This window comes from Kogia breviceps, chromosome 3, assembly GCF_026419965.1.
Source record: "Kogia breviceps isolate mKogBre1 chromosome 3, mKogBre1 haplotype 1, whole genome shotgun sequence".
NCBI lineage: Eukaryota > Metazoa > Chordata > Mammalia > Artiodactyla > Physeteridae > Kogia > Kogia breviceps.
The window spans coordinates 112,139,103-112,161,511 of NC_081312.1; the positions used below are offsets into that span (position 1 = coordinate 112,139,103).

General features: G+C 46.2%; 1 protein-coding gene and 1 pseudogene across 8 annotated transcripts in view; both read right to left on the reverse strand.

Moving 5' to 3' along the window:
• Positions 1 to 2,327: 2,327 nt before the first annotated feature.
• The window catches only part of LRRK1 (leucine rich repeat kinase 1), a 134,445-nt gene continuing 114,363 nt past the window's right edge, over positions 2,328 to 22,409 (reverse strand). For 4 of the 8 annotated variants that reach the window (XM_067029481.1, XM_067029479.1, XM_067029482.1 and 1 more), the window contains 2 exons: positions 20,385 to 20,558; positions 2,328 to 2,861 (listed from right to left, as the gene is read on the reverse strand). In XM_067029481.1, coding sequence (XP_066885582.1) covers positions 2,678 to 2,861; positions 20,385 to 20,558 — 358 coding nt within the window. In that variant the 3' untranslated portion in view covers positions 2,328 to 2,677. Of the gene's footprint in view, positions 2,862 to 11,555; positions 11,662 to 19,211; positions 20,559 to 22,409 lie in introns of those variants that run through there. The other 4 variants (XM_067029483.1, XM_067029484.1, XM_059059583.2 and 1 more) reach the window with 2 other exon arrangements.
• Positions 4,833 to 8,431, reverse strand: LOC136793730 (polyadenylate-binding protein 2 pseudogene; annotated as a pseudogene).

The window sequence follows — 22,409 nt, forward strand, 5'->3', positions numbered from 1 at the left end:
TAGATAGTTTGTTTTTGGTGTATAGAAACACAACTAACTTTTGTATGTTATTTTGTATCCTGAAACTTAAATGAACTTGTTTATTAGTTTTAGCAGTTTGTGTGTGTGTGTGTGTGTGTGTGTGTGTGTGTGTGTGTGTGTAATCTTTAGGGTTTTCTATATATATAATTATGTTAGCTGCAAACAGAGGCCATCTTACTTCTTCCTTTCCTATTTGGATGTCTCTAATTTCTTTTTCTTGCTTAAATGTTCTGGTTAGGGCTTCCAGTACTATGTTGAATAGTAGTGGTGATAGTAAGATCCTTGTCTTGTTGAGTATGATGTTAACTGTGGGCTTGTCATATGTAACTTTTATTACGTTGAGAGCTTTTTTTTTTAATCATGAAAGGTTGTTGAATTTTGTCACATGATTTTCCTGCATCTACTGAGACTACTATATGATATTTATCCTTCATTCTGTTAATGTGGTATATCACATTGATTTGCATATGTTGGACCATCCTTGCATCCCAGGGATAAATCCCATTTGATCATGGTATTTGATCTTTTGAATTCAGCTGAATTTGGTTTGCCAGTATTTTGTTGAGGATTTTTACATCTATGTTCAGAGATATTGGCTTATAATTTTCTTTTCTTGCAGTGTCCTTGTCTGCCTTCAGTATCAGGGTAATGCTAACCTTGTAAAATGAGTCTGGAAGTGTTCTCTCCTTTTCAATTTTTGGGAAAAGTTTGACAAAGATTGGTATTAATTCATTAAATCTTTGGGAGAATTCACAGTGAAGCCACCTGGTCCTCGACTTTTCTTTGTTGGGAGATTTTTGAGTATTGATTCAATCTCCTTACTTGTTATTGTCTGTTCAGATTTTCTATTTCTTCATGATTCAGTCTTGGTAGGATGCATGTCTCTAGGAATTTACCCATTTCTTCTAGGTTATCCAATTTGTTGGGGGTATAATTGTTCATACTAGTCTCTCATGATCCTTTGTATTTCAGTGGTATCAGTTGTAATGTCTCCTCATTCATTTCTGATTTATTTATTTGAGTTTTCTCTTTTTTTCCTTAGTATAGCTAAATGTTTGTCAATATTGTTTATTTTTTCAAAAAGCAAGCTCACTTTTGTTGATTTTTCTATTGTTTTTCTGGTCCGGTGTTTACTTCTGCTCCGACCTTTGTTATTTTGTTCTTTATGCTAACTTTGGTCTTATTATATTCTTTTTATTCTAGTTCCTTGAGGTGTAAAGTTAGATTATTTGAGATATTTCTTTTTCTTAATGTAGGTGTTTATCACTATAAACTTCCCCCTTAGAGCTGCGTTGCATCCCATAAGTTTTGATACGTTGTTTCCATTTTTTGTTTGTTTCAAGGTTTTTTTAAATTTCTTGTTTGATTTCTTCTTTGACCAGTGGTTGCTCAGGCATGTGTTGTTGAATTTTCACATATCTGTGAATTTTCCAGGTTTCCTTATCTTATTAATGTCTAGTTTCTTACTATTGTGGTTATAAAAAATACTTACTATAATTTCGATCTTTTAAATTTGTTATGACTTGTTTTGTCATCTAACATATGATCTACCCTGGAGAATATTTCATGTGCACTTAAGATTGTGTACTTTGCTGCTGTTGGATGGAATGTTTTGTATTTGTCTGTTAGGTAGATTTGATCTAAAGTGTAGTTCAAGTCCAATGTTTCTTTAATGATTTTCTGTCTGGGTTTTTTACCCATTGTTACAATGGGGTATTGGAGTCCCCTACTATTATTGTATTGCTGTCTACTTCTCCTTTCAGATCTGTTAATATTTGCTTTATATATTTTGGTGCTCTGATGTTGGGTTCATGTATATTTCCAATTGTTATATCTTCTTAATGAATTCACCCCTTTGTCACTGTATAATGACCTTCTTTGTCTTTTGTTACAGTCTTTGTCTTAAAGTCTGTTTTGTCTGCTATAAGTAAGTATAGCTACCCCTGCTCTTTTTTGGTTTCTATTGCCTAGAATACCTTTTTCCATCCCTTCACTTTCAGCATATGTGTGTCTTTAAGGCTGAAGTGAATCTCTTGTAAGAGCATATAGTTGGGTCTTATTTTTTATTTATTCAGCCACTCATTGTTTTTTTGATTGGAGAATTATATATATATAATATATATAAACATATTTAAAGTATAGTTGATGTACAATATTATATGTTACAGGTGTACAATATAGTGAGTCAATTTTAAAGGTTATACTCCATTTATAGTTCTTATAAAATATTATATTTATATTTAAAGTAATTATTGATAGGTAAGGACTAACTATTGCCATCTTTTTCATTATTTTCTAGCTTTTTTGTCATGCATTCGTTCTTTTTTTCCTCTCTTACTGTCTTTCTTTGTGATTTGGTGATTTTTTTTTGTAGTGTTATGCTTGGATTTCTTTCTCTTTAACCTTTGTGTTATCTACTACAGGTTTATTCTTTGTAGTTACCAGGAGGCTTACAGAAAACATCTTATAACAACCTATCTTAAGCTGATAAGAACACATATAAAAACTCTACCTACAGTGGGCTATGATGCAGACCATGGGCTCCCATCTGGGTCTCCTTTTTGCAGTCCCCAGGGTGGGGAAGGGAAGTCCTAAAGGTGCATGGCCCATGGGATTGTGTCAGGTCATCCCTGGCCTCCCAAATTACAGCTCTGTGTCACCCCTTGAAGGTTTGCCTTTGCAGAATCACACAGGTGTGCCCAGCAAAGCACCTGTGTTGATCTTTCTTCCCACTACTCACTTCTTCTGGGTCCTTTGTGGGTGCAGGGAAGGTGGGGGCATCTATCCTGGAGAGGGGTGGCTTGGAAATGATGTTGTCATCCTCTGGATCTTTCTGGCCCCTAGGTCAGAGAAATGGGGGATTTCCGGCATTTTAAGACAGCAAACCCAAAGCATCTCCATGGCCATCCCTCTACCTTCAGTTAACTCTGGGATTGTGAGCATTTCCTGAGTGTGAGTCTGGGAGCCAGCTATGTGCATGCTGTTGGGCTCACATGTTACTGTCTGTACATTGTTGATGCCCAATTTATCTGGCTCATGAATCTATTAAACATGAAAAAATAACCTATCTCTAAATATTAATACACTTCTTATATATCTAACACATAACACCTGAGTATTGACAATTTTCCCCAATTAAACATTATTTAAAATTTTATTGAATCCCACTTATAAACAATTAAAATCGAAGTCTAAAATACAGACCACCTTCAGTGCTTTGAACATGCTAAGAAACAGTTGAGTGCTGTACTCACTATTAAACTGTGATTCAAATGCTACCTACTGCCTTAGATTCATATTTTTCTTCCTTGTTCTGCACTAACCTTCTTCTTATTCATATTCATAGTTCTTCCTATGGTCTCTGAGCCTTTCTAGGGTTGCAATGAGTTCTGCACTCTAATAAGGGAGAAGGGGATTTCCCTAAACCACCAAGTAATTCTCTGACACCAGCTGGAGGTCTTACAATTCAACTCAAATCTGACACTATCTACCAAGAGATAGCATCAGATTCCTACAAGACTGCCATCCCCTTGCCCCGACACACATTTCAGATGCCAATCACAAGTCCAGGTCATCATCTACGCTTTTAAACAACTGACTGTAGATTGGAGGTTCCAATGAGCCCCACCTTGGGTTCGACTGATTTGCTAGAGTGGCTCACAAAACTCAGAGAAGCATATTACTTACTAGATTATCAGTTTATTATAAAAGTATGTAACTCAAGAACAGCCAGGTGGAAGAAATGTATAGGACAAGGTACAGGGAAAGAGTGTGGAGCTTCCATACCCTCTCTGGGTGCACCACCCTCCCCAAACCTCCATATGTTCACCAACCCAGAAGCTCTTCAACTCTGTCCTTTTGGGTTTTTATGGAGACTTCATTATAAAGGTATGATTGATTAAATCATTGGCCATTCCTGACTGATTCAAACTGTAGCCCGTCTCCCCTCCCTGGAGGTCAAGAGGTGGGACTGAAAATTCCAACTCTCTAATCACATGGATCACATGGTTGGTTCTCCTGGCAACCAGCCCCTACCCTTAGGTGCATCCAAAAGTCACTCATTAACATAAAACAAACACCTTTATCCCTCTTATCACATAGGAAATTCCAAGGGTTTTAGGAACTCTGTGCCAGAAACTGAGACAAAGATTAAATACATATTTCTTATTATAAATCACATCACAGGATGCTATTTCCAGACCCCAGTGAGTAAAGATCTCAGATGCTGATGATGCAGGACCTGGGCTGTGGATAATTCCCTTGGGCAGGGCTTCTGGCAGCTCCTCCCAAGGTGACTGTACAAGCTGTGTGAAGTGTTTGCTCACTGAATCTGCAGGACATTTCAAGCTCAAACTTTTCATGAAGCTTTGTGTTTTGTGTAGTCCACCTCCCAAAGTGAGGCATTCTTTAACTGCCATTTGTCCCACCCACAGGCTATGTTGACCTGCTCTGCTAGCATCATGAGAAATACATCTTGTTCACATCTTCCAGAAAGGACAAGGAACTTGAGGTTCCTTTCTAGTCAGAAGGGTGAGTGTGCAGGCCCCTCTCCTCTTGGATCTGCCCACCACTCATGGCAGACCCTGTTTCTAGCTTGTCATCATGGGCAATAGTCATCTCCTTTCAAGTTGACTTTTCCTGAGTTTGTGTTTTCCTCTTACACAGATTTAAAAAATGATTTATTATTATTATTATTTTTTTTATTTTCAAAAACAACTTTATTCATGACACATATTAAAAAAAAAACTCCCACCCACTGGAAATGAGCTAAAAAAATAAACAAAATCCACCTCCCACCTCCCTGTCCCCACTTCCTCCCATTCCCTCCAAATAAAAGGGAAAAAAAGGCAAAGGAAAACAAAACAAAACAAAAAACTGAAAAACAAAAAACACCCCAAAACAAGGTAGTGCATTTCCCTAGGGGAAAGGGGAATTTACACTGGAGCTGTTGGGAGCGGATCAGAGATCTTCTGGCTACAGAAACCTGCAAACAAAGACACTCAAAACAGAAAAAAGAAACACAAAAGGAAACAAAATAGATAATCAAGCAATCTGGAGGGGCAGGGAGCCAGAAAAGAGGGGTGGGGTGGGTGGTAGACCTGGCAGGACAGGAACAGGAAGGAGGGGATGGTGAAAGCTAGGGAAAAGATGGAAGGAAGGTAACAAGCAGAACAGTGTGGTGTCCTTGCAGAGCCCTGGGTAAAAAAATGCCTCCTACCACCCATGCCCACCTACTCTTGAGCAGCCCGCAAGGGAGCAAAGGGGGACAGGGAAACGGGGAGCAGCTTGCGTGATTGAGATGTGTCCGTGGAGAATCCCCAGAGTGAATGGGCAGCCCCCTGCCCCACTCTCTGGGCCTTCCCTTACTCCCCAAAGCAGGTCCCTCCTCAGCAATTAGTTATGGGATTCTCCCTGCTTCCACAGTATATCTTATTTTTTTCCATCAAGGTCATCTTCTGTTTTTTCTTTTAAATTCTTTTTTTTTCTCTCTCTTTCCCCTTTTTTTCCTCTCTCTCCTCCTACTACACACTTTTTTTAAGTAAGGGGAATACCATGATGTCGCTCTAGCCCGGCCCCTGGAGACACGACCCCGGAGCCTGCTGTTAAAACCACTGTAGAATCGAGAGCGGGAACTGTTGTAGTTGGTGGTCCGTCACGGGAAACCTCTGGTCTGTTGTGCTGATGCCTGGTCTGTTGGTTCATTTTGGGATCACCTTGATTTGTCTTCCTCTAAATAGGGACTCATCTAAGGCCAAGGAAGTCCTCACTGACTCTTTGTCTGAGAACTCTATATATGCAAACCCTTTGGGATGGCCACTAAATTAGCCACATAGTATAGTAACACTGTTGACTGAACCACAGCCATTAAAGTGTGCTTCCAGCTCTTCTGCTGTTGCACCATAGTCCACATTGCCAACATAGATGGAACAGGCATCAGCCTCCATCTTCTCCTCAACGGACATGATCACTGGGCCAGCATTACCTGGAGCTGGACTCATATTCATCTTCTTCTCTGCTTCGTTCTGTAGCTCCTTTAGCTTCTCAGCTTCTTCCTCCCTCTCCCTGACTCGAGCTTTGATCGCTTCCAGCTCTGGGTCCTCAATGGCGCTGTCCCCCGGGTCACCCTCGACCAGTCCCGGCTCCTCCTCTTCCTCCTGGCTGCCGGGGACTCCCGAGCCAGGCCCCGGGCCCAGAGCTCCCGGTTGTGGGGGGCATGGGGCTGGGGAGGCTCCACTTCGGTCTCGGGCTCCAGAAACAGCTCCTCAGCCTCCAGTTCCTCAGACTCCAAGCCGTTCCCGTTCCCGTAGTCCCCTGCGCCCCCCAGGGCCCCCTCCCAGGCCTCCCCACCGGCCCCGGGCACAAGATGGTGCCGCCGCCCCGGCCAGGAGCCCCGACCGCCCTCCGACCCCGCTGCTGCTGCCGCCGCCTTCCCATCGCCGCTCAAAAAAAAGTTTTACAAGCTAATATTCTACACTTACTAGAAGGAGCCAATACCGGTTTATATAATACTTGTCTTTAAAAGTGATCACAAATTATACATATCTTTTAAATTACAACTGCAATTTACATGCTGTAAAAAACTTCTCTTTTTTTGGTACTGTAACAGGGAAGAGCTAAATTGGACTCCATGTTGGATCTGTTTCTTTGACTTTAACTTTGCTTTTTGTTGCTTTTGTTATTATAATCATACATAATGGCGTGCCTCAGGGAACCCTGCTGCCTCTGCCAGAATGTTAAACTAAAGTGCCTCTGTTCAGCTCACAGGGAGACAATCTGACCCTGCCCACCTGTAAATGGCTGCCAGAAAGAAGAAATTAACACATCCCCTCACTGAGGCTGGTCCTTCCAGAATATGTTTTTCAAGACTGATGGCCCTTTTTACTTTACTTCCCCACTGCCTCTCCCTCTCTGATTCTGTAAAAGAAACTGGCATCCAGACCCTGACAAGATGGTTTTGGGGGACCGTAGCCCGCCATCTACTCAGTCTGCTGGATTTCTGAATAAAGTCGTCTTCTTTGCCTCTACTGGTGTGTTGTGCGGCGAGCAGAGCAAGCTTGGACTTGGTAACAAATCTGGCTTAGCCAGTCAGGAGCCTTGTGGCTCATGGCTAGCTGGCCCCAGTCAAGGAATACTGGGGCAAGACCCTAGCAGCTGCCAGGTCCATTTGTCCTGAGGATCCTCCCTTCAAAGTACCCTGAAGAGACACCAGCTACCCCAGAGCTTGGCAGTTGAAGCAAGGAACCAACAAACTTCTAGGAGTCGACGGACTCAGTTTAATTTTGGACGGTAAGTCTCTCTGGCGTGCACACTGGAAACATATTCCCCCCTCAATTTGGGATTTTCCTTTATGGGACAAGCCAATTTGGTCGGGGTACCCTGTTGGAGAGGGGAATTGTTGTTGGACTCTACCTGATTTTGGAAACTGGTTCATTGGGAACTAGTTCATTGGGTTTGGTCTTGGTTTTCTTTTGGTTTTGTGTGCATTGATGCTATAATTTGTGCCTTTTGTGTTGGAATTTGTCTGCGTCTTTCATGTTTTGGTGTTATCAAACTTATCAGAAAGGGAGATACTCCATCTATCCTGAAGGACAGCCCTTTGGGGCATATATTAGATAAATGGGCAAAACATAGCTATGAGCCTTATGACTAAGAAAGACATGATATACTATTGTAATAGGATGTGGACCCAATATATGTTAGGATCAGAAGAACGATTGGCCCCTGAATGGCTCACTCAATTATCATACGATCTGGCAGTTAGAAGTGTTTTGCAAAAGAGCAGGGAAAAGAGGTGAGATTCCATATGTAGAAGCACTTATGCTATTGCATCAGGAGGAAGGAGTCAGAGGACTGCCACCTTATGGTACAACAGTCTGAAAGGAAACCCAAGGGAGAACCTGTTCTACAAGGGGAAGGGGGAGAAAATGAGAGTGGGGACATATTATTCCAGAGCTTAAACACCCCCTCTGGCCCATCCAGCTCCCCGACTGGCCGAGCAGGCTGCAGGCACTGGCAGTTTTTCCAACTGCCCCACCCCATGCCGCCAACATATTCACCCCTTTCACTACCTCTTGTTTCCCCCACTCATGGGGATCGAATAGAAGTTTCTATGGTAACCCCAGTGGCAGAGGGACCTGGTTTAGTATCTCCATCTAAGACCCAACAGGGCACCCAATTTGGACTGAGAGCAACTTCCGCAGCAGGGCAATTTCACTTGCGCTGATATCCTGTAGGAGTCCGTAATGCAAATGGCCCAGCCAGCTGGGCTCCTATGGATGCAGAATCCATTCTTGATTTAGGATTTGCTTAACTGGAAAAACCATAACCCTGCTTACTGAGAGGACCCACTCCATATGACTGAACTTTTCACCTCAATATTTGCCACTCACCATCCCACTTGGGCGGACATTCACACTCTTATGAATATAATGATTACTGAGGATGAAAGGAGGATGGTAGAGAGGAAGTGCACCAGCTCCATTTAGTGGATCCAAATGGAACTCCAGAAGCAAATTTGACAGTCTGTATTGCTGAGCCTAACTGGGATCCTAATAATGGGGGTATGCCACTTCTAGAACACTACAGGGGATGTGCCCTAGTGGGTCTTCAAAAGGGGGTATCTAGACAAAAGAGCTTAAACAAGATTCTGGAGATAAAACAAAAACCAAATGAGGATCTATCAGAGTTCCTGGAAAGGATTTATCAAGCTTATAAGCGCTACATGGATGCAGACCCTGAGACCACTGAGAATGAATGACTTTAATTGGGCAAAGCACCCAGATATAAGGAAAAAATTACAGAAGTTAGATGATGTATTTAGAATGAACCCTTCTCAATTAGTAGATGTTGCTTTTAAAGTATTCAACAACAGGGAACAATGACAAAAGCAAGAAGATGCAAAACGGAATGCACCTTTTCTGGCAGCAGCATTGAATTCCCGGAAGGTGAGTAGCCTAAAGGAAGGTAAGCCACCATTGGGGAAGGAGCAATGTGCTTACTGCAAAGAGGAAGGGCATTGGAAAAGAGAATGCCCTAGATGAAAGAATAATAGAAGGAAGACAGGAGCCTCTCATATGGTAGAAAGAGAGGAGCAATCTGATAATGAATGAAGAGGCCCTTGGACCTGAGGCATCTGATTCTAATTTCCCCACAAGACCCCTGGGTAACATTGACAGTGGGGAACAAGTTGATTGACTTTCTAATAGATATGGGTGCCACATATTTTGTGGTAAACACCAAGGTGGCACAGAAAACATCTCAGTCTATCTTGGTCATGGGAGTTTCTGGAGAAGTAGAGAACCATTTGTTTCTATAAGCTCTAGAATGCCAACTAAGGGACATAGTTTCTTATATATGCCAGAGTGTCCAATCCCCCTTCTGGGACAAGATCTCCTTTGTAAATTAAACACTCAAGTAACCTTTTCACCAGAACAACTTGACATCAGGGTCCCACCGGAGCACACTTTAAGCCTACAAATGGTATTCATGGAAACCCCAGAGAAGGAGACAGAGCTCTTTCCCACAGAGGTCTACAAAAAGGTAGGGCTGGAAGTGTGGGCTGATGGCACTCCAGGGAAGGCCAAAAACATAAGACCAATACAAATCCCGTTAAAAAGGGATGCTGGGACACCTAATCTAAAACAATATCCTCTGAAACAAAAGGCTCAAAAGGGAATTCAGCCAATCCTGGAGAAGTTTTTGAAAACACGACTGATTAGACCTTGCAGGTCCCCATATAACACCCTTATTTTCCCAGTAAAGCCAAACTCAGCAGAGTATCGCTTTGTCCAAGATTTGAGGGCTATTAATGAAGTAGTCCAAGACTTACACCCTGTGCTGCCTAATCCATACACTCTGCTCCCAACTATTCTGGGAGAATACAGCTGGTTCTCAGTCCTGGACTTGAAAGGTGCTTTTTTCTGCATTCTTTAAGTAGAAGAATCACAGCAGCTATTTGCTGTTGAATGGCAAGACCCAGAAACGCAGGTAGTCCAACAGTATTGTTGGACAGTCCTGCCTCAAGGAGTTAAGAATTCCCCTACCTTGTTTGGGGAGACATTGTCTAGAGACCTTAGAGACTTAATATAATATTGGACGAAGGACTCTTGCTCCAATATGTGGACAACTTGCACATAGTGAGCCCTACATATGTTAAATGTCTACAAAATACTATCAGAACCCTGAACTATTTGGCTAATTGTGGATATAAGGTCTCCCAGAAAAAGGCCTGGATATGCAAACAGCAAGTCACATATCTGGGCTTTGTCCTCTCTCAAGGACAGCGGGATCCTTTGCCAGACAGAAAGCAACAATTGCAGTAATAGGAGCACCTAAGACCCACAGACAACTGAGAGACTTTCTGGGAATGGCAGGGTTCTGTCGGACTTGGATCCCAAGCAGTGAGCTCATAGTAAAGCCTCTCTATGAGGCACTGAAGGGACATGATCTTGAGCCCCTTACTTGGACTAAAGAGTGCCAAACAGCCTCTGAAATGATAAAAACGAAGTTAGTCTCAGCCCTGGCTTTAGGACTACCAGACTTAAAGAAATCTTTCAAACTCTATGTACATGAGCGACAAGGCATAAGTTTTGGGGTGTTAATTCAAACTCTGAGGAATATCCCCCAACCTGTTGCTTACTTCTCAAAACAACTAGAACAGACTGTTAAGGGGTGGCCTCCTGGCCTTCAAGCTGTAGCAGCTACTTGTGACAGATTTCAGGAAGCTGAGAAGTTTACCCTAGGGCAACCCACCACTGTGTACGTACTGACTTTTGGGAGAGTGGGAAAGTTCCAAGCCATTCTCCTGGACAATCCCAACGTAAGACTTCAAGTCACTTCAGCACTAAATCCAGCCACATTGCTCCCGATTGATGCTGCACAATCCCCAGAGCATGACTGCCTACACGTCATTGAGCTAGTGTACTCTAGCAGACCAGACTTAATGGATCTACCCTTGGCTGAGCCAGATATGGAATTGTTCACTGATGGAAGCAGCTTCATGGAGAAAGGTAGGTGACGTGACGGGTATATAACTACGGGCCGGGTGGTAACACTTAAAAGGATTGTTGAAGCAAAAGCCCTGCCCCCAGGGAGCTCAGCTCAGAAGGCAGAAATCATTGCTCTGACAAGAGCCCTGCTCCTCGCTAAAGGGAAGTGAGTAAATATATACAGACTCCTGCTATGCATTTTCTGTGGTGCATGCTCAGGGGGCGATCTGGAAAGGAAGGAGGCTTCTCACTTCAAACAATAAAGGCACAAAACATGCTTCTGAAATCCTGTTACTATTAGAAGCAGTCCATAATCCCTCACAAGTGGCCATAATGCACTGCCCAGGCTACCAGAAGGGTGAGACTCACCCTTGTGAGTCTTGTTAGCTGACCAAGCTGCAAAGAAAGCAGCAAAGGGAGGCAATTATCAAGCCATGATAGGGTCACTTCTTCTGCAGATTGACTTGTCAAAATATCAGCCAGTGTATTCAGAAAAGGACAAGGAGAGGGCCAAAGAGTGGGTTTTCACTCTTGACCGTAACTCACCTGGCTGGAAATGTAATGCACTAGGAACTGTTTTGATTCCTGAGGCCCTCTTGGACACTGTGCTGAAGCACATTCATGACGGTACCCATTATGGGAGAGATGCCACCTTCAATGGATTCAAAATTATATAATGGGAACTCACCTACAAAAGACCATCCAGCGAGTCACTCGGAATTGTATGATTTGTGCTAAAAATAACCCCAAAACTGTTGTCAGACCTCCCCAGATGGGGACCCAGCACAGAGGGACCTGCCTCAGAGAGGACTGGCAAATAGACTTTACTCAAATACCTCAAATTGTGGGAAACTTCAGATACCTGTTGGTGTGTGTGGACACTTTTTCAGGATGCGTGGAAGCATATCCCACCCGGACAGAAAAAGCCTCCCAAGTGGTTAAAGTCCTCCTTAAGGAAATTATTCCCCAGTTTGGACTACCTAACACCCTCCAGAGTGATAATGGGCCTGCTTTTGTCTCTAGCTTAACCCAATAAGTGGCTAAAGCACTGCAAATTAATTGGAAATTACATTCATCCTGGAGACCACAATCAACAGTAAAATCTGAGAAAATGAATCATATGTTGAAAAGGAGCATTGCTGAAATATGTCAAGAGGCTAATATAACTTGGGATAAGGCATTGCCAGTTACCCTACTATGGATCAGAGTGGCTCCCAGAAGCAGGGTTAAATTAAGCCCCTATGAAATATTGTATGGTAGGCCATTCTAGGTGTCTGCCCGGGCAGGGGAATCTGTAAATGCTTTGAAAGACATAGCTGTTGCTAATTATGTTAAAGCTTTGGGCACTTTACTAACCTCTGTTCATGAGTTTGCTTCCAGCAGGTCTGCCTATCCAACTAAGGTAGCTTTGCATCCTTTCTGACCCAGAGATTGAGTCCTCCTTAAAACCTGGAGAGAACAAGGGCCTGAGCACCAGCTGACTGCAAGGTGGACAGAACCACATGTGGTATTACTCACCATGCATTCATCTGTCAAATTGGCTGGGATAAAACCTTGGATTCATCATATTTGGATTAAAGCTGTACCACCATCATCAAAAGACGACCCAACTCCTGAGAGGCTTGGAGAGCAGTGGGTTTGTGAACGCTTAGAAGACTTAAGGTTGGTCTTCAAAAAGGATAAATGTTGAGATTGCAATTTCCTTACAGATGGAGAAGGATGGGTCAATCTGCTTGTTTAATCCTGTTCTACTGAACAGCACAGCATCAGGTCCAAATAATTGAGAATTGTACTATTTACTAAAAATTCTAAGAATTATCCCCCGGCCAATGCTAATCAATTCCATTCCACGATCACCCCCCACTGCCCCTACACAGCAGGAAGTAGCTAAGAGTGGTCGTCGCCCCTTATCCCACAAGATTGTGGAATGGACATTGACGGTGGGGAATTGTAACAGGGAAGAGCTAATTCAGACTCCATGTTGGATCTGTTTCTTTGACTTTAACTTTGCTTTTCGTTGCTTTTGTTATTATAATCATACCCTGCCTCAGGGCAGCCTGCCCCTCTGCCAGAATGTTAAACTAAAGTCCCTCTGTTCAGCTTACAGGGAGACAATCTGATCCTGCTCACCTGTGAATGACTGCAAGAAAGAAGAAATTAACACGTCCCCTCACTGAGGCTGGTCCTCCCAGGAGATGTTTTGCAAGGCTGATGGCGCTTTTTACTTTACTTCCCCACTGCCTCTCCCTCTCTGATTCTGTAAAAGAAACTGGCATCCAGACCCTGATAAGATGGTTTTTGGGGACCCTAGCCCACTATCTTCTTGGTCTGCCAGCTTTCCGTATACAGTTGTCTTCCTTGCCTCAACAGCTCATCTCTGACTTGTTGGCCTGTCGTGTGGTGAGCAGAGTGAGCTTGGACTCAGTAACAGTATCATTCCAACTTTTTACAACTTGTGTTGCAGGAAGGGGGACCCCTTCCAGGGTCCAAGAGTGGGCTCTTGTCTAACACTTGGAAATAAATTGTCCGAGGAGACACGTGCTGACAAAGCAGAAGACTTTATTGGGAAGGGGTGCCTGGGCAGAGAGCAGCAGGGTAAGGAAACCCAGGAGAACTACTCTGCCATGTGGCTCACAGTCTCAGGTTTTATGGTAATGGGGTTAGTTTCTGGGTTGTCTCTTGCAACTTTGCTTGGCTCACAGTCTGACTCAGGGTCCTTTCTGGTGGTGCTCACATCTCAGCCAAGATGGATTCCAGAAAGAAGGATTCTGGGAGATTGGTAGGACATATGGACTGGTGTCTCCTCCCTCCTTTCAGCCCCTCCCATATTCTCCTGGTTTTTGGTGGCAGCACCATGTTCCTTATCGGGACCTCCTATTGCAAGACAGCTGATGCAAATGGTTATCACTGTGCCTGGTCAAGGTGGGTGGTTTTGGTCAATGGTTCTCTAACATGTACTATTCAATTATCTAGTTAACATATCATCAAAACTCAGCCTGAGTGAGCCCCTCCCTTTAAGGTGGACCCCCTTATCCTTTGAATACTGGCCCTGAAATCCTTGGATATCCAGCTTGCCTCAGGTCCATTCTATTTAAATAGTGTGTGTATGCTTGTGTGTGTTTGTATGTACATGTGTTTGTGTGTCTGTGCATATGTATGTGAGTGTGTGCAGACATGGAATCAGTTGCCTTCCAAAGAGCCCTGCTTCACTTTGGTGGAGAAGTGCAGTAGGTTCAGATCTAAGAGCTTGGGGAAGCATATGTGAGAATGGTGATGTATGAAAGGGCTACTATATAAGCCACTTTTAATGACAGAGCTCCAAAATGTTTTTGACGATTTTATATACTAGTTTTGATTTACTTTTTTAATAAGTAACACTCATGATTTAAAAAGTCCATCCTAGCCATCTGACTCACCTCTCAAGGCAACCAAGTGTCCCAACTCTTGGTCTCACAACTGAAGGCTGTGATATCACATGGATGTTTCCAGTTTCACAGTTTATGGTGCTGTTCCCCCATGCCTTACCTTTCTTTTAGGATGAGCCTTTTTTGCCCATTTAGACCTCTCCTCCCTGTCCCTTTTCTCGAGAAGCTCTCAGTCTGGGGAAGACAGCAAGGCAGAGTAGACAGCACCGTGGAGCCTGGTGCCAAGGGCATGAGACCCACGTATGAGTTTGCTGGGGGGGGGGGAGTGGGCATGGAGGTGGTTGGGACTTCGGCATCCTGTATCAAGCAGGATGGCCAGGTGAACTTGAGTGACAAACCACAAGGTTCACTTCTTGCTCTTGCTCTGTGTCCATGGCGGGGTGTTGGGGTGCTCTGAGTCACCTCTCCAGGACTCAGGCTGATTGAACAACCACCAACTATAGCTGCAGGTCCTGGGGACAGAGTGGGAAGCACCCTGGAGGGTCTCACACAGATGATGCAGTGCTCTCACCCCAGGTGATGGGCACTCCTTCCACTCACCCCAGGCCCTGTTTGCCAGAACTAGTCACATGGCTTCTCCTGAAGGCTGGGGGTGGAAGATGCAGCCAGATCACAGGCCCGGAAGATTGGGGAACATTGGTGATTGCCTTGAGGATGACACAGACCATGGATGGCAAAGTGGAAATTTATTTTATTTTATTTGTGTGCCTATCATTACTCCTATTTCATTTTTTAAAGTATGTGCTCCCAACAGGACTCCTAAACATTCCTATTGCCTTCTTAACATCCATACACCAGCTTTCATCTATTGTGATGTGTGTTACATCTTAACTCAATTCTCAAATAAAGGTGTTAGTAAAAGTCTTCTTGATACTTCAGAAAAAAACAGAGTTATTTTTAAAGTTGGGCTGTTTCACAGGAACAGACTGCTTATGATTCCCTTAAGCAGTTCGCAGAGAGGACTTTTGTGTTCCCCTGGGTGAGGGGTCCTGGGTACCCATCCCAGGTAGGGGAGATGGTAATCATGACGGGGCAGGGAGGGAGTCTTGGCCCTAGTTCAGGGGTGGGGCTGGACTGTCACATACTCATCTCTCTTGGTCCCGAACCAAACCTGACGGAGGGTAAGACCTGTCATGGCCATTTCATGGAGTAGAAAGCAGAGCCACAGGGGAGGGGTAGCTTGCCTGGGGTAGAAGGTTTAAATTTGCAGGATGCCACAGCCTTAGTTTTGGTGTTTGGACAACTAGGATGAAGCCCCAGACCCCCCTCTGTAACTGTGGTTGCTCCAGGGACAAGATCTACAGGCCATACCCAGTGCTCATGATGCAGAAGTAAGCTCTTAGGCTTGTCTGACCACAGAATGTTCCAGTCCCTTGTTGCTCAGGTCTCTCTGCGCAAAGTTGAACAGATGCTTGTTAGGACCAGCTCCAGAGCATTACCTGTTAGGTCTCAGGGCTCTGTTTCAGCTAGTGGAAAATGTACCTGAAAGTTTAGGAATTGCATTTGGCTCTTGGTAACAGAGAGCTGGAAAATATTTTCTTAAACAAGAAAGTACTTTCCTTGTCTATGAGGTGACAAGGAGCCTGAAGGGAGGCAGCCAGGGCTGGTGTGGAGGGCTGCCTCTCTATCACTCTCCCAGGTCCTCCCTGCACCTCCAGGGGAGCCCTGCCCTCTTGCTCCAGCAAGGACCAGGGAGGCAGGGTCAGGGTCAAAGAGGCTCCTGATGAGTCAGCCCTTTGATGGACCTTCCCCAAGCCCTACTCAGGCATCTCCACATTGTCCCTGGCAGAGCTCAGTCCCAGGGCCACCCCTCCCTGTAAGGGAGGCTAGGAGCTGATGCACCAACAAAAGAAGGGTCTGTTACTGAGCAGAAGGGGGTGCAGCGAGCAGTTTCTGTGATTCTCCAAGTGCTATTATAACTAATACACCCCCTCCCCCATTTCTCTTTGACTGCTCCATTCTGCCAAGGCTGGGAAACAGTGTCAGGTACTAAGGGGTGCAGAGAACTTGTGGCCCTAGGCCCTGACATGCTGAAAGATGTGGATCCTTCCAGGGCAGGATTTCCATGTTTCCTGATTTTCCTGAGCCTTGGAGGAGTTTGCGTGTCACCTCGCATCCCCTTTGGGGCTCACTGAATGCTTTTTGCAGGATGTGCTCCCAGCCTTGAAGGTGCTGTGTAGGGAGGTGGGGTCTGGTGTGCTCCCCCCGCCCCCCTGCCACGAGGCAGGGTCCTTGCAGAGACTCTGCAGGTCTGAGCAATCGGTGGTGTTGGAAGGTGGTGGTGGTGCAGCTGGTAACCAGTCATCAGAAAGGCTGCTGCTTCCCAGGTGCAGGGCGGGAAGAGGCTGGGCTGCCCTCTGCTAGGGGAGGAGTCTGACCTGCAACTGGGCTGCATGTGCTCTTGGCAAGAGTGGAATGGGGTCAGAGCCCACTGATCTTAGTCAACTGTCCCCAGCCCTTCATGCCTGTCCCTCTGCTTGGACCTCAGCCCAGAACTCTGCCTGCATCTGCAAGACAGCCAGGGTGAGTTTTGGTTCAGCCATGGCCCTGGGGTCAGAAGGACATGACAGATTGTTGGCCCTGCCCCTGGGACCTAACCCCCTCGATGGGATCAGGTGCCTCCACGGAGGAGAGGGGACATAGGGGGGCTTCCCATTACCTCTTGACACCAAAGCCAAGGTGTGCCCTTCCTGGGTCCAGCCTGGCTTACCTTCCTAAGAAGGCTATTTTACAATTCAAACAGTGCGTATGAAGGTATAAAGTAAAAACAAAGGGCCTACTCCTCAGTTCTCCTCCCCAGGGGCAACAAATGTCTACCTGATTCCTGGGCATCCTCAAGGATATTTTCCCTGGGCATGCACATATAGCTGTACAACTTTTTTTTTTTTTAAATGCAAGTAGTAACTCTATATACACTGTACTGCAAGTCGCTTTTTATAAAAAACACATTTATTATACCTCGGAGGACACGTCAGACCAGCACAATTAGCACTGCCCCGTCTCTGAAAGGCTGCAGAGTATGGCACTATTGGAGGTACAGGCATTATACAACTTCCTTCCTGATAGAGGTTTAGGCTGTGACTTGTTTGGGACCATTATAAGCAACGTTGCAATGACATTCTTATTCTATATCTTGGAACATTTTCACAGAAGTTAAGGATCAAATATTTAGTGGGACTGCTAGGGTATGGTCTTAGGGTATGTGTGTTTGAAATTTAGGTAGATACAGCCCAAATGCCCTTGAAGGAGCGGCCCCATTGTAGAGTGCCTCCCCTTTAGTCCATCCTCCACTCAGCAGCCAAAGTGATTTTTAAAGACAGTTAGATCAGGGACTTCCCTGGTGGCACAGTGGCTAAGAATCTGCCTGCCAGTTCAGGGCACAAGGGTTCAATCCATGGTCGGGGAAAATCCCATATACTGTGGAGCAACTAAGCCCGTGCGCCACAACTACTGAGCTTGTGCTCTAGAGCCTGTGAGCCAGAACTACTGAAGCCGGCGCACCACAACTGCTGAAGACTGCACGCCCTAGAGCCTATGCTCTGTGACAAGAGAAGCCACGGCAATGAGAAGCCCGCAGACTAGAGCAAAGCGTAAGTAGTCCCCGCTTGCTGCAGCTAGAGAAACCTCATCCACAGCAACAAAGACCCAGTGCAGCCAAAAATATCTATATATAAATAAATTAATTAAAAAATAAAAATAAAAAAATGACAGATCATCTAATACCCCTGCTAATAATACCCCAGTTGCTTCCATGGGTACCCATGCCTCTGATGCTATGCCTTGTCCAACCTCCCCGCAATCTCCCTTCCCACCAAATGCTCCAGCCACACCCACTTCTCACCTGCCCTCCAGCACAGCAGCACATCCCACCACAGGGCCTCTGTGGGTGCTGGTCCTTCTGCCTGGTGCCCTCAGAGCTCCATGTGGATGCCAACATGAGGGCCATAAATAGCATTTTATTGTTGTCTCCATGACTATCATCTTACTGTTGGGTGAGGTTGAGTGTTATATCCTCTACCTGTTTTCCTCTTGCGTTTTCTCTTTTTCATCGATAGGTACAAATTCTTCATTTAAAAGATAAACCAACTATTTGTCTCTCAATTTTGTTACAACTATATTTTTCCTGATTGACTGTCCATCTTTTGAGTTTGTGGTAATTTTTTCACTTAAGTGTCTAAGTTTTAGGTATTCAAGTTCGTGGACCATTTCCGTATGGTTTCTAACTTCATGAAGAAGCCCCTCAGCTGAGCTCCTGCTTCTGCTCACCGCAGCTTGTGCTAGTCCTGGGGCTGGGTGAGCGTGGAAAGGCAGGCTGGGGCCCGATCATGGGGCCCTGAGTGTCTCAGAGCAATCTGGCTGCGGGGGATGTGAACCACAGGTTTGGGGCAGAGGAGGCGTAGGACCCGGTTTGCATTTGAGAAGTTAACTAGGCAGCCGTGGGGTGTGGAGATGAGAAGAAAGGGGGAGTGGTGACCTCCAAGAACCTGCTGAGGGGCCAATGGCTGTGACATGCATGGGGAGGCTCAGACCCTTAGCCCCCCCTGAGGCCACTACAAGGAAGTGGGGAGACCACAGCCCATCTCTGCCCATGGAAACTGCTTAGGGGTAGCCTTGCCATGGGCCAAGGAGGGGCTGCCCCTTCCAGTGGGGCAGTGAGTGGGTCTGGGTGGGAAGAGTCTGCACTGTTATTACAGGTACTCTACAGACAGAAAGCCATGACTTCACTCTTGAGATGAAAGGAATCACATTTGCCCACATACACCAGCAAAATCTTAAGTTTGATTTTTATAATTTAATTTTAGAAAAAGGTCAACAGCTTGTACTGGAGGATGATCTCACATTCACACTCCTGTTCTGGGTTAAGCAGCCTCAAATGGTTACTCTTGGTAACGATGTGAACATGTGTGCATAGGTGTGTACATGCAAGTGTGTGCGTAATTTATGAAAGTTCTTGCCATCATACCCATACATCCCCCTATTAACAATTTCACTTTTTTACTCTGCTGTATGTGTTGCGTGGTAAATACATAATTTGATATAAGCCTCATATGATGTAATTTCACAATCGAGTCCTAACCATTGAGATATGACTTAACTTGTTAAAGTGATAAACAAGATTATTATGTGCAAACAGGGTTTATGCTCCAGCTGCATCCAAATTTATTTCACAAAGCTGTAAACACAGGCCCTTTCTCAAGTCCTGATGATTGAGTCTCTCTGCCTTCTGTCGACAGGAGAGGAATGTAAAGGCTGAGTCGGTGCTCTCGGCCCTGTGTTGGCTCTTGCCTTTCCAGCCCTGTCACTTAAAGAAACTCATTCATTCCCCAGATTGGGCAGTGCTCCTTGCTGGGGTCCTTCTAAGCTTTTCACACAGAGACTTTCCCAAGCGGGGACATCTGATCTCAGCCTGCCCGAGCGGGGCCCCGGGCCCCGGGGACTCAGGAGCTTGAGAAATGTGCTGAGAGCCTGGGAGCCACCGGGGGAAGGGGCAGGGGTCACAGCCCTCCTCCCTCCCTGCCCCAAACTGCTCCCCAACTGAGAGCCCCTAGTGTAATTCCACCCCAGACCTGGGGGTGAAAGTGGGGAGGCCCATTATGCCAGCAAGGCCCAGCCCCACTTCGTGTGACCCAGCCCAGCCCTGAGAGTGGATGGAAGAGGCAGGGGGACTTTGGCCCAATCAGACCCCACCATCTTCCCTTGGGCTGTAAAACCAGCATTGGGGGGATGCGGGTATCCAGGGAACTCTGCCCTAGAATAGGAGAACCCTCAACCCCGCCCCCCCCCACCTGGGCGGAGTGGGAACTTCTCAGCACTTCTTAGCAGCAAGTGGTTCAGAGGAGAACCCAGTCTGCCTCCTGGGTCCTTAGAGGGCTGCAGGCTGCAGGTGGAGAGGTCAGGCTGCTGGCCCATGCTGGCCAGGTCCGAGAAATGCTCATTCCACAGGAATTACCTTCTCTTCCGCATGCAATTCTCCAGCCGGCCCAGCTCCTCATAGGACTGGTAGAAAACATCAAACTCCCGGGTGCCCCAGCCCCTCCAGACAGCCAGGCACCACTCCAGCTTTTCGTTCTCAAAGCCGCACACAACTGTGTCCTTTGCCACTACGGCAGCATCCACAAGCACCCTGCAGAGAGAGGGAGTCTGAGAAAATCCACAGGGGTCCCCACTTGGTCGGGGCTGTGACCCTCACCCTGCACCTTTTTGGAGGACACAGTCTGGTTAAGGAGGCATCTGTGCACCCCAGCCTGGCACCACCAATATGCTGGGACACACTGCTTCTCTCTCTGTGGTCCAGCCTTTGGGCAGTCTTTCTAAAGTCTAAAAAGGGGCCTAGGGCATCCTTTCAGGTTCACCTCAGAGCAGGTATTGTCCCTAATGCATCTCAGACCCCAAAGAGCCCAGAAAAAATGGTCAGCCCTCTGTGTCCACAGGTTTGGCATCCTCAGATACGGAGGGCTGACTGTACTGTGCCATTTTACATATAAGGACTTGAACATGCTCGGATTTTTGTATCTGCAGAGGTCCTGGAAGCAATCCCCTGCAGATGCTGAGGGAGGACAGAATTATCTCTTCTACCTAATAATTCTTGCTCATGAATGGTCCATGACAGATTTTAAGCTTTAATTCAATTTCCTTGCCACCCAACCCAGGCATGATTCTTCTCCCTTTCTAAGTTTCCACATGTTTAGGAAATACAGGGCAAATATTAGGCAAAAAACCTGTACCAACAAGTCCTAACTATGTACATTTTTTTTGAGCCTGTGGATTGTTTTGCATGATCCGGGCATACACTGCAAGTTTCCTCCTGTGCCTCTGCGGGGCTGTGTTTCCCACCTCCGGGGACACACTGCCTGCATCTCCTCCCTCTGCCCCATGTGCCCTGCCTGGCACTGAGGCCAGCATGTAAACTGGGATGTGCAGGGGCCTCCACTCCCTCAGGCCTTGCATGTCTCAGGCACTTGGTAGCTATTTGCCAAGGGAATAAACGTCTCAGGTGCATCTCAAAAAGCTGGCCTCCCTTTTGCTGGCTGACTGTGCTGCTTTCTCCCTACAGTGAGTGTGCCTGGCTCTTGGTAAACCTGTTTTTGGAGGGCAAATAGGAAAAACAACACAAGGAGAAAATTCAGGGGAACTAATGGTGGGTACTCTGAGGTCAACAGGCCTGGGCTCTACAGACCTGCCTGCTTCCCTGGAAGCCTGACCTGCGTGCGACCTGGGAACTACTGCCGCCCACAAACTCAGCTGTTGCTCAGCAGCAAACCCAGATCTTGTCTCCAGTATCACTTGCAGGGCAAGGGTCCCTGGCCCGGGTGCCATAGACATTTCCTCTGTCATCATCTTACTCCGAGGAAAACAGGCTGAATGCGATTTCTCTATACGGGAGATTAACCACATGGGACTCAGCAAAGTGAGGGGTGTGGACATTGCCAGCTGCCTGACAACTCCAGGAACACTGGCTGGCACCAGCCTCCCATCTCTATAGTAAGGCAGACTGTGTCTGGACAGGCTGTCCTGCCCAGCATGACCCTCACAATGGAGTCTGGCCTGCCTCCTGGTGGGACCCCCAGCAGATGGGTACAGCTGAAACTGGGAATGGGCATGGTGAGGGTGGGCATGGCAAAGGTTGGCGTGAACTGGCTGTGCGGCTCCACCTGGTGCTGTATGGGAGGAGAGGCACCTCAGGAAGGGCTCTCCTGTTTGGCAGGAGGGACGGGGAATCAACTGGATCCCCATTTCAACTGCAGCTGAGCTTGGGCACTGGAGGCATACCCCAGGCAGGGCACAGGTGCTCTGGGCACCCCCAAAACAGGCAGCCGTGACCAGTGGGTGATGGCCAGTTCAGCTGGTATGTGCTGATCCCCTAGGAGCTGCCTGTTCATCCTCCGTCTATGGCCACAGTGGTGGACACCATGTTTATTGGTGGAGGACAGAGGGTGGAGGCAGGGAGGTGGCAGTGAGGCCTCGATTCCCTACA